General features: G+C 35.9%; 1 protein-coding gene across 3 annotated transcripts in view; it reads left to right on the top strand.

The window, feature by feature from the left end:
* TTC27 (tetratricopeptide repeat domain 27) overlaps positions 1-18,403 on the top strand; it is a 112,820-nt gene extending 94,417 nt beyond the window's left edge. For all 3 annotated transcript variants that reach the window (XM_059841331.1, XM_059841330.1, XM_059841329.1), the window contains 6 exons: positions 1,206-1,258; positions 5,249-5,414; positions 10,788-10,985; positions 14,388-14,499; positions 15,079-15,179; positions 18,159-18,403. In XM_059841331.1, coding sequence (XP_059697314.1) covers positions 1,206-1,258; positions 5,249-5,414; positions 10,788-10,985; positions 14,388-14,499; positions 15,079-15,179; positions 18,159-18,281 — 753 coding nt within the window. In that variant the 3' untranslated portion in view covers positions 18,282-18,403. The remainder of the gene's footprint in view (positions 1-1,205; positions 1,259-5,248; positions 5,415-10,787; positions 10,986-14,387; positions 14,500-15,078; positions 15,180-18,158) is intronic.
* The last annotated feature ends 796 nt before the right edge of the window (positions 18,404-19,199 follow it).

Here is a 19,199-nt window from a genome sequence, read left to right as displayed (position 1 = left end):
GGGCATGAATGTGTACAATACTGTCGTTTGAATGTGCATTGAAACAGTGAAGGTGCCAGTGGAAATACCTGGGAAATACACTGACAATACTTTTGCCAGAAGGCCTGACTGTCAGCTTGTTGCTTGCTTAGAGCTAATGCCATCTGCTCAGTAGAAACTGTCGTTATTCATTCTTTCCTCTTGGAGAAAAGAATGAGAAAGCAATGAGAGGTGACAGAGTATTCTTTTTTCTTTATTATAAAATGCAATAACTTCCTTAGGGGGAAAAAATGTACATACAGACAGCAATGGAATTCTTACTCTATATATTTTTTTGTTGTTGTTGTTCAGTGCAGTAAATTTACTTCCAAGTAGATACTAAAACTGGGTTCGCTTATCTCTCTAGGGTCTGTATTTAATTGTATTCATATGACTAAGCCAGCTGACTTCTCAATGGGTTAAGTGGTGGGTTTTAAGAGTAAAAAGTGCTGGACTGGCTCTCAGTTGGAGGCAAAACCTGTCTTTATAGGTCTGCAGATGTCGCAATGTAGTGACCATTTTCATGAATTAAGTCTCAGAAAGATTTCTCAGCATGAGTTAAATGCTCCTTAAGCCTCAGGATGGCCTTCAGTACAGAGTACATTTCATTGCAGGGCTCAGACTCTATTCTTCAAATCATTTCTAGTTGCCACTTTGCTGAATTCAGTGATGGGGCTTTACATTTACAGCAGTGTCAGGCAAAGGGCAGGAATCATCTCTGCTCATCTCTGCTGGTTTCACCTGAGGTGTATTAGGGGACATGAGATCACTTCTGTCCAGTAACAGAGAGTGGTGCAGTTTAAGTATCTTCCAGCTAGTGAGAAGTGATGAGCTGCTGGAAGCACTAACCTTTCCAGCCATCCCAGCTGGATTCCAGAAGAGAGCAGGCTTGTTTACAGCTGAGACTGAAGGCAAGAGCTGACTTAGTGTATTGCAACCCCAAGGCAGTTCATTGATATTTATATACCTGATTGTTGCTGATGTAGTCAAATATTTATGTATTTCAATTTTAATATAGTAATTTATATTTCAATGCAGTATTTTAACTGCCATGTAGAAGGTGTGTGTCCATATGTGTGATTAGCAAAATCAGTGATGTTTGGCAGTAGTTTGACGTGTGTATTTTTACGAAGTAAGCACAATGTAAGTGAATAAACTTTTTTGTACTTCTCCTTTTATCATTCCAGAATGCTGAGGCCTGGAACAATTTATCAACTGCTTATATCAGATTAAAACAAAAGTAAGTACTTCAAAAGAATTAGAAGATATTGTTTCCAAAACAAATAGCTGTAGTTTCCTTTTTTTATATGGAGTTTTTTTATTAATATAAGGTGCTTAACTCATATTTTGCAATTCTTAGCCCTTCAGTTCTCTCTCTCAAGCTGGATCACTGGTGACTGTTTTATTTTAGAGGAAATAATTTTGTAACTTTTTTGCAAGTAGCAGCCTCTCTCTACACTTTTTTTTTTGTTGGAAGTATTTATGATATAGTATGTACAACCAGTGCAAAATATTAATAATAAACATGAATAATAAAAACTACTTTGAGCATGAAGTTAAGAAGATAGGCCCATTTCAAGCAAACAATAGATTCAGACCTATGTAGTTTCATAGGATATTTTCCTCAGTAGATTTAAGGGAAAACCAGACAGTTTGATTTTTATATACAAAAGGAGATGGTATTCTGCACACATGCTAGCTGGCTTATTCTTCTCCCTCAAAACTAATGATTCATACAAGAAGCTTTGACCTAAGTGGACTGCCACTCTTATTTTGTATTTTTTATTTCAATGCAATGTAATAAAAATTTACATGGAAGAATTTGATGTTTAAGAATTTTCACATTATAACTTGTTACCAAAGAATGAAAACAAAAGAATAAGATAAATTATTTTTAAAAACCTTACTTGAAATCTGACATCAATTTATATGGTTACGTAGTCAGGAGGCAAAGTAACAAAAGAGAGAAAGAATAGTAAGCTTGCATTAAAGTGTAAATTTATAAGCATACATAGGAAAAGTGAGAAGTAATATGGATTTAGGAGATAGATGTCAATGGGAGCAGGAGGGAGGAGAAAATGAAGTGTTAGAATAACTACACAAGGCTAAAAAGTAATAGAAAGCAAGAGCTTGTTTTAACTTCTCAGTAGTTCCTTTTGTCTTCAGCAGTGCCTTGGGTATGTGCAATCCATGTGGTAGTTACTTCTTTTCCACACAATTCAAAATGTCAGATGCTCAGTGTAGTGGTTTATGCTTATTTCATAAAAGTATCTTTAATCAAAATAATTTTCTGTCTGTTAATCTGCTACAAGGCTGAGAAACTACTGAATGATTAATTTCAGCTTACTGGTTTCATTTTATTATTCTTAATCTAGTCTTGTAAAATAATATGCTAAGCATATTACAAAACTTGTAACCTATTTGATATGGTAGCAAAAGTAATAAATGAGGGCATATTACTGAGCTTTTTTTCCCACAGAATCATGTGAGATAGGAGTCAATGTACAGTAAATTTTAAGTGAGTATTAAGTGTTGATAGGTGAGTGTTGCCTGTACTTGCTGTGGAATAGAAACTCCTTTGATTATTTGTGTAGTCACTTATAGGTCAAGACTGTGTGTGAGCTAGTTTAACACTCTCTCAAAACAGAGAATATCTATAGCAGTACACTTAAATAATTTTTGTGGGGGTACATAAATTCTTATTTTTCAAGCCTGCCAGAAGAAAAAAAAAAAAACTAAGTGGAGTGAGGATTTAAAAAGAAAGAAAACAAAAGTAAGATATTTAAGTTTATAGGTTTCTTTGACTCCCTCAAAAAAACCCCAGCTTTACTCCAAACAGGCTTTTAATTCAGGCCCACTCATAGATTGTGAGTTTGGCCAAGGCTTGGCAGAGTCTCACACAACAGGCAAATATAACATAAGTACATTTTTTTTGAAAAGTGTATGCAAGCAACTTGCTAACACCCAAAGGACAGGGGTCTTGTTGACTTTTGGGGTTGTTTGCTTTTTAAGACTCCGCAAGTTTTGTGTGTTCTGAATTTCCTCCAGAAAAATTAATTGTGATGAAAACAGACTCCGTGCTTTAGTTTACCAGGAAAACTACTCTGTGTGCCAGGAGGTCTTTGAAATCTAGGTCTCACATTTCTCAGAATAAACTGGGACTGGCCCTCTGTCCTTTGTATGAAAGATTCCTGATTCCCAAGACCAGATAATGCATTTGTACTGCCTACACTTTCCTGTCTGGGTATGAATTAACTGGTTAAGGATACTCTATCATTATGTGATTGGTTAAATACATAGGGGATTTGTTTTGAGAATCTAGAGGATTTTATTACATAGCAAGTGTGATGATTTGTGGAATACTATTTCCATTCCATCCCTTTGGTATCTTGACTACATTTCACATTTCCATCTTACTGGCATCTGCCCTCCTGATAGCTTACTAATTTTCAGGAAGGTAGGGGAGATGATACAGACTAACCCTACAGATGGTGGAGAGCAGTTGCAGAAACAAGACATGAGTCAGGCAGAGCACCTTCCAGCCTGTCAGAGAGCTGTGGCAAATCTCAACTTCCGTTGTAGCAAAATCCACAGAAGGAACAGGACTGTGTTTTTTTCTAATTTAATCTAGTAAAATTGGGGTCTGAAATCCCTTAGTGATATTGTTAACAGTGGAGAAAACTCAACTCTTTGCACATTTATTCATCAGCATCACATCTATCAATATATCAGAAGAGAGAGAAAAGGTGAGTGGACAGGGGAAGATCCTGCATGTGGACTGTTCTGCTCCAACTATGCCAAATGGCCTGTTCTCCTTAAATAATTTTGCTCTGTCAGTCCACTCTCTTTGTGTGTATTTGATAACACTTAATATCATGGCCTTAGATTGGCAGTTATTTACATTTTTCCCTGACCAGGCTATTTCAGACTTCTAATGGCCTGATCAACTACTTAGAGATTACATTGTCTTGGCTTGTGTTTACTCTCTTGGACCCTCTTTTTGAAACTCAACCAACAATTTTTTTGGGCTGTCTTTCTTTAGTGAAATCACTTTTAACAACTCTAGTCAAGCAATATAGAGCAAGTGAACTGCATATTTCGATAACAGGTCATCTTTATATGGTATTTATTAAAAAGAGATATATTGTTATGCCTTACCAAAGAAGACTTTTCTACCAGCTTAGGAAAGCTCCATTTCAAGTCTTAATTTAAAGGAATCCATTCCTTTGTGGTTTTTTATGTATCATAACTGTCAAATTGAGAGTGTGACTGTCCAACTTCGGTCTCTTAGAAAGAAATGTATCATTCCAATTCTCTAGCAGGGTTATTTTAAAGTTTCAAATTTATTACAAGGTTTTGTAGTATGTTTAAGGCTTTAAACAGTAAGCTCTCAAACCTCACCAGCACATGCTTCAGATGGCATGTTGTTATCTGAGGATGGCATTACTGCTCTCCTAAGGAAATGGTCAAGAGTTAACTGCAGTGGGTGCATATGAAAAACTAAAGATGCTTTGTAACTTGCTGATGATTATATAGGAACTGTGCTGTCCACCTTTATTCTATAACACTTCCTCCTGTCGGTGTGGTATGGGTCAGATTGGAGCAGGACCCTAGTAGTGTTTGGGGCCATTCTGACACATTTGTACTGAGCAGCACAGCATCAGGGATCAGAGGGTGTAGGTAAATCTTCCAGCTGACCTAAGGGCAAAAATTTTGAAAATGATGGGCTCCTGTGCAATGGATATGCATGTTTGCCATGTGCAAATGTTAAAATAAATGTGATTAAAAAATGTGTGATTAAATAAGTCAGTACCATTCTACATCTATCATAACTCAATGATTTTTAATTTTTTAATGTGTGTTACAACTGCAGCATGAGTAAGATTGTTTTCTCATAGTTCCAGTTAAAAATTTGGAAAGGAAAATATTGACATAGATGGCAAAATTATGATACATTTTTTGTAAAAAAAAAAATAAAAATTACAAGAGCTAAGAGAAGTTACCTAGTTCAAACTACAGAGTGTAGTGTTGTGTATGAGCTAATACAAAACAGTTTCCAGAGACATTAAGGAATTATCAGTGTTGTAAATTACAAGGAATAGCTTCTGCATGGCACTATGCTCTAAATGTGATTCATTAAATAAGCAGTTTTTTAGTTGATGCTATGCCAACTGATTTTAGTGTAGAAATCTTGTGTAATAATTTCTGTTACTCTTTTATTTTTGATTAGGATCAAAGCATTTAGAACCCTCCAAGAAGCTCTCAAGTGCAACTATGAGCACTGGCAAATATGGGAGAACTATCTTCTCACCAGTACAGACATTGGAGAGTTTTCAGAAGCGGTTAAAGCTTACCACCGGCTCATGGACTTAAAAGAAAAGTACAAGGATACACAGGTGGGGAAATTTTCGTATTAAGTCATCCTATATGTTCACTAATTTTTCTTCAGAGACAGAGAGATTGCTGATAGCTGTGGTGTCAGTAATGATAGTGCACATGCCAATGAAGTTATGTAGGCAAGTGATTTAAGTTTTGGAGATTTGGACTCTAAGAATAAATATTTAAAATGAAACTGCACAAAACTGAAAACCTTTGCATCCAGATTGCATCAGACTTTGTGAAAGCACAGGCATGAGCCTTGCAGTTTCAAGACCTATTTTTATATAAAATGCAATGCATAATCCTATCTTTCCATATTGCTCATGCATATCTTGGTGTCAGAAATAATATCAATTATTTAGTTGAAAGAAAGGGAAGCTTTTCCCATGTGTTGGAAAATACCACAAATGAGCCTTTGAAAGTGAACTGAATGCATTAGGGTCATAATATTGATTCTTAATAACCAGAACAAAGAAAAATAAAAGAGGTATTTAGCTCATCTTTCAATGTAGTTCATTTCAGTTAAATTTTGTGTTTGTAGATGTATGCTCTGGACAAAATCCAGAGAACCTAGCTTAACAGCTTCAGCTGGGATGCTGCCTTGCCTGAAACCAAGTCCTGATCCTAGCAGGGTTTTGCACACTCAGTGAAAATAGCAAGGTGAATCTGAAAGGCAAGCCAAAGAATCTCTCAAGGAGAGTAATAAAACACCTTCAAGAGCCTCTGCAAAATTAGCAGATCTGGTTGAAGAGCTTACGAGCTCTTAGTGAGATTGTGTAGTACCAGGGTAAGAGGAACCAGCTGCTCCTGCTCATGGATCCCAGAAGTATGTTTTGTTTCTTGTCCCATTAAAAGAGAAAAAGTAGCTTTTCTGGGAATTTGAGTCCAGTGATGAGGAGAGAGAGCAATTAGTTAAAATTGTGGAGACATCTCATTTGGTCATGGTGGACAGGGATGTTAAATACTTTTTTCACATTAATTTTTAATGACAAATTGTATCTGAGTGCAATGCTTATTACTAGTAAAGCCAGTCATGCACCAGATAAAATTCTGTATTAATAAAATCTTTCAGGTTTGGTATAGCTAAACATTAAACATTAGCACTAGAGAGTGTCAATGGAAAACTGTGTTATATGTGGTAAAGATTAGTGTGTTTGGCAGCTAGACTACTGTAGTACTGGTGGGGCCTGTCATGGAGCATCTTGTAGATGGTTGGCTTTTTTCAACTAATTTTTTTGTCAATTGCTACTTAAAATAGCATTTTTAGGGGTGGTCTACTGTATTATTTAAAACAGACTGAGAGCTGACTAGGAGTAGAGGTTTCTACATATATTTGCCCATTTGAGATATTTTGAGATGATACAGACTATTACTGTTATTTGTCAAATTTTATGCAATATATTTTATTAAAGGATTTGAGGATATTGTTTGTATTAAATTTCTATTTTTGTTGCATAACTTTTTTCATCTTGTTCTCATACAACTTTTAAAGAAGTGTATATGGTATCTTTCCTAAATTCTTTTTGCATCTTAGTTTTAACTTTGGCTTCTGATATGTGAAGTGTTTTATGGGTTTCATTATAACTTCTAATACAGTTGCCTCAATTAGGAGGATTTAACTAGTTGCCAAGAAAAACCTCAGGGCCTGATGAGAGAATTTCAGGCTTGAAACAATTATCTTTCAAGGAAGAGGAGAGTATTTCCATAACAAAACAAAAAAACAGATAAAAATAAAAGCTTCTGCTGAAATTGTTTACAAAGTTCACCATTAATTGGTAAGTCTCTCCTTTTTTCCAACTGGATTGTTTGGAATAGGGATGATCTATAACCATCTTGTGCAATTGTATTTCGACAATGTGAAATCATGAACATGAGTAAATGAAAACATACACCATTGTTTCCATTCAACATAGTATGATCTTCTCTCAGGTTATATTTACTATTTGTAGTCATCATGGATTTCAATTGATAGATTACTAAGCTACATGACATAATGGTGAGAAACTAGGTAGGAATTAAAAAAAAAAAAAATATGCACAGGACTGGAAGAAACAAGCTGAGTCATGGATTCCAGTTCTTTGTGAAAACCAACTGCTTTTAGCATAATCATTGCTGCAGAATACCCCTTGTGAGACTGAGTGCATTGATTACAAGTGTGCAATTGAATATTCAATTTGAAATGCCCTTGATTCCTGTAGCTACATCGAACTTTTTAATTTTATTTCAGAATAGCATGAAGTCATATATTTATATCACTGATTTCTTCTAATAATAGTAAAACATTCAGATTCCTGTTGGTGATTTCTGCTAGGCCATTGTTGTCCTTTGTGCCAGCCTTCTGAGTACAGCGCACAGATTTGGGAAATTTTTCTTCTGTGCTGCTCTAGTTATTTAACAATGCCATCCCTGTGGCAAAGGTTCTGAGATCATATAATGAAGCTTGAAGATATGTATGCACAGATTCTACAGGTAGAATTGGACAAGGAAGAGGTAAAGGGCTCTTTATAAATGAGCAATAGTGCAGTAAAAGATTACAACAAAGGACAGTTTCAAAAGTCTCAGTTTACTAGCATTGTGTATAAATGTTAAAAGCACACTTTCTTATCTTCCCTCCTTATTGGTTCTTAAAATGCTTCACATTTCCATGTATCGTTTAATGTTCACAAAGCTGAGAAATATACCTGGAAAACCTTCAATATATGTGTTATGTAATAAAATAGAAAGGCTAACTGAATTATCTGTAGTTTCCACTAGTAAATCAGTCACTAAAAAGTACCCAAGGAGAAAGCCTGACCTATTATAATCATCAATTTGGTCTCTGAATTATTGGTGTGAGCTAGTAAATGTACCTGGAACATTTCTGCAATTCCTGATTATACTAATTTCCATCACATGTGTGCTTATGGAGGCAATCAACCTTTTTTACTTGGAGTGTTGCAGTCTTGTGAATGACAAAGTTATTTTGTGGTTGGAAAAACTGTTTCGATACAGTATTTCAGAAACCATATCTTCATTATGTGCTGTCAAAGATTATGAATAGAGAAGTATGGACAAAGGATTCTACTTTGCAATTCTGTGCTATTGAGATTCTAGCAAAGTTTTTCTGGTTCCCTTTCCATCAAGTAACATCCTCATTTCAGCAGTTCGTGTTGCCAAACCATTTCTAGCTAAAGGCCACAAGAGCATGTTCCAAGGGGATCTTGAAAAGTGAGGAGATTTCTGGAGCTCTACTTCATTTAAGTAGCTCACTAATGACAATTGTCTTTATTATAATAATCCTTAGTTTGGAAGGGGAATAGGGAGAACTCACAGACTGCAAATTTGTCGTTTTGGATCTGTTATCTGAGGGTTCTCATCTTTCTTGAGCACTGTCAAGTTTGATTAGTATTAGTAAAGCATCTGAAAATGGTTTGACCAAGACAATTTTTATATGAAAGGAGTTTTTTGGAGAACAATTGTGAAATGAGAGTAACTGATGAAAATTGCTGCATTTTTAAATGACTTGGTTTATTTCTAAGGTTTTGTCTCATAGTGTATTTGTTCAGTTTGTAGTAAACACATTATTCACAAAAGCAAAGGAGAGGGAGACATGCATGCAGATGGTGTGATATCATGATAAACATGAACTCTCTGGTCATATGGAGCCCAGTTAATTAAAAGAGGCATGAAGAAAACCAACCAACCAAAAAAATCCTCTACTGCTTCTTTGGGATCTTGGGCCAACAGAGCATTGCTGTAGTAGTTTAGTGTGTATGGCAGTTTAAAATCTCTCAAAGATACAAATTTTAACATTTATGGCAACCTAAATTGCAAAACTTTGCTACACTGCTAATACTTTTGGATGATTAGTACAATTCACTTGCAGTTTGAAATAACTTTAACCAGTGTGGACAACCAAGCATTAATGATTCATTACTGTTTAATGAACCCTTTAATCTGGGTCTTGACACTAGTTTCATTTTAACTGCTGTAGTGCCAAAGCTTACATGATGAATTACAAAAAAAGGAAATGGATTATTGTGATAGAAATGTAAGCAAAGTCAAGACTCTATGGGAATGGGGCTAATTTTACAGTTGCTGCATCCTACTGATTAAGGAAACTTTTTTTTTTCAATGTACAAACAAAATAAAACTTTTTTTAAAAAAGCTTTAAAACTTTTGATGATTATATATGATATTCACATGAACTAACATTTGGACTTTGAGAAACAGTTTTGTTAAACTGAGGAAATTGATTGAGAAGTCATATATCTGTGTGTGAATCCTCAGGACCAGTTCTGGTTACTTGTCAAAAGAGAACATAGTTTAGGGTTTTTCTTGCACCTATGTTTTTTTTATTACAGTGCTTTAGTAATGGAAATACCAGCACTTACTGGTGTTTTTCTAGTAACTCATTATAGAAGACCTAGTTAATGATGGGATTTGGTGCCTTATATTCCAAATTATGAATATAAATTGGACTATTAGTAGTTGATCATATTTTCTGTTATCTTAAGTGTCTTTTAAGAGATCTTGAAGGAACTGCCAGTTTGTTGTATCATTTTATAAGGAATATGAGTGACTGCTGTGGTTTTGGGGTGACAAGAGGGGAGCAGTTTAACTCATGCTCAGATGTTACTGTGATACCATTAGTTCTGAATAGATACCAGGTAGATGTATATTTGTTTTCACTCCTTGTATTACTTTGATTTATTTAATATAATTATCAGCCACTTTGATTGATTTGGGTTGTCCTGACAAGAATTTTCTGTATCTGATTAAACTCATTATTTTTTGGGATGCATTGTAATTGAGTCATTCTACAGAAAAAAAGTTATTTTAGGAAAGTGACAGATCACAAGTGCTAAACTGGGTCTGTTATTATTCTGAGTGTGATACACTTTGATAGTCATAATTTTTGCATTACTTTCTTCCAGTGAACTGCATCTTGATTTGTGAGGTGTTTTTGCAGGATTTGCAGCTATTCACAGGTCATCTTTGAAGTTAGTTTTATGACTGTCTTGATGTTAATACTGCTGTGTGTGAGATTTCCTGGTATTAGTGTCACATGGACAAAAATGTTGAAGCGTTAAAGTTGCCAAACAACAGGCTCACAAGTTAGGAAGTACCAGCATGAAGGTGTTAGAAGATGAAAATATCTATATGATGATATTTTCTGCCTCAGTTTCCTTTACCCAGATTTCTGTCTTATATTTTTGGCCTCTTCACCTGCACCAACATAGAATCTTATAGATGAGGTTTAAATCAGTTGAATTAGTCCGTGTATTTCTTAGTAAATTCTGTACTTGCCATATGGCACAATCATTAATAGAGACCAAATATTACAGATAATATTACATATACTGATGTTGATTTGAGTTGAAATAACTCTCTCCTGCTGCTTTTTTAAGGTGCTGGCTATTCTGGTCAGGGCTGTAGTAGATGGTCTGGCAGATCGTGCTGGAGAGGTATCAAGTGGATTGAAGGGGAAATTGCAAGAGCTCTTGGGCAGAGTCACTTCACGAGTGACAAATGATGGGGCAATCTGGAGACTTTATGCCCAGCTTTATGGAAATGGAGAGAATGGTAGTAGTGAAGACATTGAAAAGGTAAGAACTGTAGTAGAACATGCTCTTGTTCCAGACCCGTTTATAAGCGCATTGTCTTTTCTTCATGTTCCTACAGCACACGTTTTTGTTGCACACAACAGGAGCAAGATGTTTTACATCAGTTTTCTTGGACTTGAAAAAAAAAAAAAATCTCTTTTTTTATCAGTGTTTCATTTCAAAACATCCTATCACATCCTACACAGCCTATGTGTATGGTCCTGAATTTGTATTCTGAAACTTTTCTTAGCAGCAGTCTAACATCTATAATCAGATGGTGGTGTGGGTTTTGACTTTTTTTAAATTGAAATATTTGATTCAGAAGATAGAATATTGCAGCTTCTGAAAAAAAAAAAGGATCTTAAAGGCATGATCCAGTAGCAGCATAAGCCATCTGTGTTCTTTGTAATCACTAAGGGAAAATGCACTTAAAATAATCTACACCACAGTTAGAGTACCCAGAGTAGAATTTTTTTTTGTCCTTAATTAGCTTAAAATGGAATTAAAGAATTATTTTTAATCCCTAGTCTGTTGAACCATTGGTTTCTCTTTATCCATCACTGGTTTTGCTATGTTAACTTCCATTTCTTGTTCTTATCACTTCCCAAGGAATTAAGTTGATTGCATTTCTAGAATAACCATTCTGCACTGCTAGAAGTGTTTACTTTGTTGTATGCTGGAGTGTGCTTTGCATTTGATATTAAATTTCAAAAAGTTCAGATGGCCTTGCACAGTTCAAAAATAATTAAGGGTTGTCAGATCTTCACTGAAGTTGAAAATACACAAGGTCAGCATTCAGTATATGTTCACCAATGGGGTTATGCCTTTGGCCTGGGCAAAAAAATGCCTCTCTGGAGGATTGCTTAATATCAAGCAGGGAAGATGGTTAGGCCTACAAATTGTATTCCTGTGGGCTTAAATTTATAATCATTTGTGCCTTGCTCATTGTCTCTTTGTGCTCTGCCCTGGGAAGAGCCTTGTTTAGTCATTGTTATATGTGTCTGTTATACCTCCAATTCCTCCCTTTTGTCTTCTCTATTTTTCTTTACAGCCGAACAGTAAAAGGGATTTGGCCTATTTAGAATGCAGAAATACAGACACTGCAATATCCTGTAATATATCCTCAAATTCTTACTCAGACATGCAAAGCAGCAGAGGCCCTATCTATACTATGAATGTAATAATTTCAGAATCTGGTTACATCATGGTATTTTTAACTAACCCAGTTAAAAACATGGTTTCAATTTGTAGAGTAGACAGTACTTTAGCTGTGTGTCCTAATCAGGCTGGTTGTGGAACACACAGTCTAGCTTGCCTGCAAGATGGAATGATGTTTATAAATACTTAAGGTATGCTTACATGTGTATCCAAATATCCTGGTATGACAGTACCATAGATGCAGATCATAAAAGAGCAAAACTGTCTAAAGCCACAGCATGTATTAATTTACAGTGTAAAAATTAATTTGCAATGCACCAAATAATCACTGCTTTATGACGTCATGTTACAAAGTAAAAATGATGAAACCCGTATTTATTGGTTTTACTGCCAAAAGCACCATCGTGGGTCATGAATATAACCATATCTGTAGAAAAATTCTAGCTATATAGTCAGTTTGCCACCCACATTTATAAGGCAAAAGGCCAATGAATTCTAAAAGGGCATTATTTACTGTACTGTGACATCAAAGGACAAAGAGATGGGAACAAACGTTTTAATGTGTCATGCACCTCCTTACAAATGTAGGGTTTGACCTTTGCTCTATACCTTTCCATTCTGCACCTTATTTAGTGCAGGTTTAATTATATTTAACCAATTTTGTTCCTAACATTGAATTTGAAAGTACAATCTTGTATGTGTGGGTATTTTAAAAGAGTGTCTTGGTGGCTGGGGGTTTTTACTTTTCTGTTCTGCTGATACATCTGATGCCACGTTAATCACTAGGGTCTACAGTTAAAATTCACAGCAGTGCTTTGTAAATTGAATCAAAGTCGGTCAAGGTTTGCAAGTTAGGAGAGTAAAATTACTGAAGTGTTGGGTTTGTGGTTCTGTATTGGAGTTTTTTTCTTTATATATTTACTCTCACACTTTAGTGTATTTGAGCTGCCACATCATTCAGTACGTCTTTCCTACACCGAATGCAGTCCAGTCCACACCTTTCCCACTGAGGAATCTTTCCAGCCTTCAAGTTTCCTGCTGATCCATCCCAGGCTATGAATCCCTTCTGCTCCTTGAACTTTCCACGGCTCATAACTGTTTCCTTTCAGGATAAATCCAGGTTCCAGAAGTGCAAATAAACAGCCCACAAGACTTTGAATTCTTTCCCCTCCTTGACATCTGTCAGCAACCACCCCCACCCCCCCACACACACCACCATTTGCTGCTCTGGCTCAGACACATGTAGACTGAAATCAGACTGCTGTAAAAACTGTTGTTCCTTCTCTTGGAAGTTCTTGCCTCTTCTTGCCAGAACTACTACCAGTTATAACCTAGGTTATTATGAAAAAAAAAAAAAAAAAAGGTAATTCACTCTGGTTTGACTTAATATCCCTTTATTGCCATTTACAGCAGCATTAGCAGTTCAGTCACCTGTGCCATTGTGATTGGAACTCGGGTGGGAGAGAGAAGGTGGAAGTTTCTGGGGTGACATCCCTCACAATCAGAAGTCTTGACTGTGCTCATGTATATGTCCCATACTGAAACTTTTTTATTCTTTTATATTAAACTCTTTAAAAAGATAACTGGAGAGTTGTCATTGAACTAAGCCATATAACTTCTGGCATGTATTTGTTTCATGTTTTTGATGCTGTAAAAAGAAAACAAAATTCAAAAGCAAAAATCAATTTCTTCTGCTAAAATTATTTTTTTCACCTTAATGGGATCCTCCTTCCATATTGTTTACATTTATTTTTCCTGTTCACACCGAGAACCGGAGCAGTATAGCAACTAATAGCTACATCTATAAAATGCATATTTCCCAAGATTACATATACAGGAAGAAAGCTTTGATGTATTCACTTAAAAGTTTTTAGATATGAATTTGCTGTTTGAAGTGTGAATGCAAGTATTTTTCTGTTTTTCATGTGCATTTAATTATGATGACTTGGCAAACATGGGTCACATCCATCAGTCTAGACAGATTTTTAAAAGATGAAAATTAGACAGATGTTACTTTATATGCTTCTCATACTTGAGCTGCAGTATTGGTGAAGAACATCTGTTTTACAGCTGCCGCTTACTGCTGCAGAGGAGGACACTACTCCAACTCACAGGAAATCAAGTATAGTAAAGATAGATTCATTGATTCATTTTCTGGATTCACCACTAATTTTGTAGATAATTAAAACTAATTTAGTTTCCTAGTTAATTTTCTGACATACTAATAATTTTTTTTCCTCCTTGCAGTCACTGCAGTATCTCACTAAGGCACATAAATGTGAAATTCAATCACATGATTGGGAGAAAGATGTTTCGTCTTTTAAGGAAGTGGTGAAAGGAGCCATAGAGATTGCACATGGTATGTTCTCTCTTTTATTTTTCATGAAGAGTGTAACAGGTATTTATTAAGCTTAGTGGCAAAATAATACTCTACCTATTGTATTTATTCCTACTACTAGGAGTCCTGTAACAGAGTATCATCCTGATACTGCATACAAAACTATACTTGGAATGAGGCAGAAATTGTATAGGGTGAGTCAGTAAACATATGACTGGTAAATATGGAATCAATTAATTTCATAATCTAGCAACTTCATAAAGCAAGTGAAAATGCATCTGCAGTTCATCTCAGTCCTCAGATCATCACGTAAATTGATTGAGTATGCTAGTCAGGAAATGAATGAAACTTATTAAGATTATTCCCTGTTCTGTGATACGTATGTTTAAGAAGGATACAGATACCTGTTGTGTTTAGAGTTATCTTCTCAAAATTACTTGGGTTTTTTTTTTTAAATTTTGGTTTTTTTGGGGGAGGATATGAGATTGAAAATTGTCTGTGGAGGGTGTCAAGATCTTTAATTAACTGTTTTTGTTTAAAGATTATTGCTAGAGTGGTAATGCTTTTTTGTTTTGGGGTCTTTCTGTGTTTGGATTCTAGTGGCTATAAAATGCAGCAAGAACAAATCTAACCGTCAGGAAGCTTTGCAGATACTTTCTTCTGCTCGGCTCAACTTACGTGGCTTGTCATCCAAGGCAAAGGTAGGAATGTTTGAAAGGTAGGAATTTTTGTTTGAAAGCTAGAAATCTTTGTTCTGTTGCCAGAATTTCTCTGTTTTGAATCAATTATAGATCAAATAATACCTGCCTGTTGCAGTGCATCATCAGGTGATGTTCATCTCTATGCTGTTGAGGATTCCAGTTTTAAGTAAACTTTCATTTCCCTTCTTCCTGCTAAGCTTTGATTGCAATACTAGTCTAAGAGACAGCATTGACATTTTAGAGTACAGTAGAACTTTACCTAAAATGTTGGACAAACAGATTTGAATGTTTGAAAGCAATCAGTCATTTCAAAGCCCTCTTTTTAATGTGAGTAGTCATGGGATAAACTGGGCAGTCTCAGAAAAAATGGATCTAAACCTGCGGAAAAGTCCCAAATGTGTCAAGATTGCTTTGCATCACTTGGAGTGTTTTAAAAAGAGTTATTTATTAACAAACAGAACTAATTTTTAATCTCGTTTTTGTGGATACCCTACCAATTCAGATGTCAATTCATCGTATTTGAATCATACTTTTTCTGTTAAAATACACATCTTATCTTAAAGAGGGATTCCTCCTGCCTGTGGAGTTAGCTACTGTGAATCACAGAGCTGAAGTTTTATAATGTGTGCCTGTGCTCCAAGGTGTTAATTTGTCATCAGTGTGCTCAACTTGGCTCATTTTCTCTCAAGTTCTTTAATTTTAAGGATAAAAGCCTAGGAAAGTTGCATAAGCAAACAGAAGCTGGATCTGTAACACAACTTTTAGACACAGGCTTTAGGTAAGACTTTGAAATGTGTTGAAAAAAGAGACAACATATTTTTGCTCTTACACCCAAAATATGATTGTGTTTTCTTTAAAAAAGGTGCATAGACTGAATATTACTGTAGAGAAAGCACTAAATGACATCAATTATATGAATACAAGTACAGGTAGTTAATATTATGAAGAATCATGAATTATGAAAGATTAAGAATGTATGAGTCTAGTAAACTCTGTTTTAAGTTCCAAAGGCACTAATTAAATGAACATCTATATTATTGGCAGCTAATGATTTTATGGTACTTCTGAGAAAACTGTTATATTAGAAATGAAGCATTTTATGTGAACTCACTGATTTTGCATCCCTTCCAAGATGCCATCTTACTTTGAATTTCAAGTAAGATTCAAAGTATGTTCTAGTTTAAATGTTCAAATGTGTTGTAGTTTAAAAACTCAGTCATCTTCTGTCAGATCCTGTGCACAAACATTTTAGCACTGTTTATGTCTGTCCAAGCTTGACTGCATCTCATTTTGCTGCCCTGTGAGTCAATATTAGTGTGAGGGGCTTTTTTTTTGATTTTTAATTCCAGCTGAAAAAAGCACTTTAAAAATGGGCTAAGAACAGACTCACTAGTTCATATTTCAGGAGGAATAAAAGAGCAGTGAAAATAACTGATAAAATAAAAGATAAAATTCCAAAATTTTGTAGTCAGGACATGCAATAGGAACAAATAAGTGGAACAGGTGAAACAATGTCACTTCTTCCAGGATCTCCATCTCTTGATGTTTGAGCTTCTGTTTGTGTCAGACTTATGAAGCAGCCACAATCTGCCAAAGGCTGCAGATCACAAATGTGCTGTTTCTGGACTCTTTTCTGTACAGGGCCTGCCATGCTGTGGTAAATAGCACTGGGTCCTTGTCCCAGTGCATCATTTGTAAATGCATGAAAGGTGGGCACTGTTTTGGGGAGACATGGGGCACAAAGTCCAAAGAATGATGGTGCTTGAAACTTCCCCAGGCTGTCTCTAGCTGAATAGACTTCTCTAACTGTGTACAGAAAAAAAAAATTAAAAAGAGAAAATAATTATGTCATCCTGATTTATTTACCTGTCTTACCAGAAAGAACCAAATTTTTCTGTCACACTCCCAGTGTGTTTTGGGCTGAAAGTTAAAGAAGCTTCTGTACTTGCAGCATGAATATGTTCCTATTGTTGTGTAAGATGTTTCTTATTTCAGTGACAACATTGTTTTGAGGCACAGTGAATACCTTGGTTCAAGCCTTTCAAGTACATTTTTGTTTATATACATATCTGTATTATCCCTTTATGTTTTGATGATATACTGATGTACAGATGTACTCCAGAGCAACTTTTGTTTTCTTGGTTTGTTGTCTCTAAATGTAGGCTTTGTGATTGTGTCAAATGAAGTGTGACTCATTCTCCCTTTGCATAATGAAGGGAAGACATGTGTTTGGGTGTCCCCCCCTCCCCATATTTCTGTGTAGTGGTACCTCACATAGCCTCAATATTAAATAGATGGAGATTATGATTGCTCATGAGTTAGCTGCCTTTTTTTTTTTTTCCTATTAATGTCTTAAGGTCTTTGAGAACAATCTTTATTACTCTGTAGTGTTTTGTTTTCTCTGGTATAACTAGTTACACTCAGGTGAATGCCTCTACCCATTCATGTCTTGACGTCAAGTGTGGAAAAAAAAATTATTTGAGGTTTTGGAGAAAATGAAGAAACAGAATATGAAGCTGGGGAAAATGGTCATTAAAATTCACAACCAGTTTATCAGCAGGTGGCCTTATAAACTGCAGTGACAGAATGCAAGATGCTCTTCTAATTTGAGTTTCATGAAAAAGTCCTTTACTTTCAATGGAATCAGGAGTAACTGTAGGCAGTCAGGTCAGAGCAGAAACCCCACATCCACAGGAGGATTTGACCCCTTTGGCACAATATCAGGTGTGTGGCACAGATTTCAGGTCTATATGCAGGATATGTGTCCATATGTGTGTGTGTGTATAACTTCTGTTTATTAGCCACAAAATAGCCTTTTCTTTGAGAGAGATAGCATCATAGGTTACAAAATTATGAAAAACAGCATAGAGATTATGAACTTCCTGTATTTTGTCTCTCCCCTGAAGGAGAGAAACTGTATTTATTCTTTAAAGGTATGTATTTATAAAGTACTTACAAGTATTTCTTTTTGTTGTGCAGCAACTTTTCATAGATGTTACAAGTAATGAAGTTCACAGTGAGATAGCTGATGAGGTGACAACTATGGACAACATGATTGCTGAACTTCAGGAGCTGAGCAACCAGCTGAGAGACCAGTGCTGACATAAGGACCAAATTCTGGGACAGGATGATGCTAATTACATGTTTCTTTCACCACCACTTTTGCTGATGAAATGGTAACAATTCTCAGGCAACAGCACCCTCAATAAAAACATTTCTGTACAGTGCTGTTCTCGTGGTCAGTTTTTTCCAAGTTCCATCTGCCTTTTAAGATTGTGTCTTACCTAGTCCCACTGTCTTACAAAGTTGCATGTTTTGGTTCTTCAGCCCCAGATTTCCTGGAAGAGAGCTGCTGATGTTTGTAAGGTGATTGTGGAGGAGTAGTTCTGCCTGCTTCATCCACCTTGGTGCTGGGATGCTGGAGGATGCCCCACCCAGGGGGGGAGCAGGGGAGGTGCTAGTCTGGAGGAGATGAAGAAGCAAGCAGAGGTGGGAGCTGAGCCCAGCCAATTTCCCATTTTAATTCAGTGTTAATTGCTTACAGGGTGGGAGGTGGGGTCCTGAGAGCAAGAATTTAGTCTTTTTTGTTCTTCAGGTAATACAGTTAAAGTAGAAGGCTGTTTGTTGCCTTTAGGATTTGCAAACAGTTATTACTTAAAGCAGTATTGGTTTGTTCAATATACATAACTTGTATCCTGTGGGCAGTATACTGGTACTTCATTTGGGCCTTTTATAGGCAGGGGATTTTCCCCCACTGAGGCAGCAATAAAACTGCAGTCTAATCTGAAATACTTGCATCTGACTAGACCCAAGTGTCTTATTTTCATCTGGACTATTTTGCATGGTTTCATTTTTCAGCATCTTTGCTACTGCATTTCTTAAAATAACAATTTTTCAGAAACCTGTGGGAAATAATTCCCTCACATATATGGTTTTGGCTTGCTTCTCCCTATGAGGATGGTGTGGTTATCTATATTCTGGCTTTGTACCATCTATGGTATGATCTGTTCCTGAATGGTA

Source organism: Haemorhous mexicanus, chromosome 3 (genome assembly GCF_027477595.1).
Source record: "Haemorhous mexicanus isolate bHaeMex1 chromosome 3, bHaeMex1.pri, whole genome shotgun sequence".
NCBI classification, from domain to species: Eukaryota; Metazoa; Chordata; class Aves; order Passeriformes; family Fringillidae; genus Haemorhous; species Haemorhous mexicanus.
This window is presented reverse-complemented; position numbering and strand designations above follow the sequence as displayed.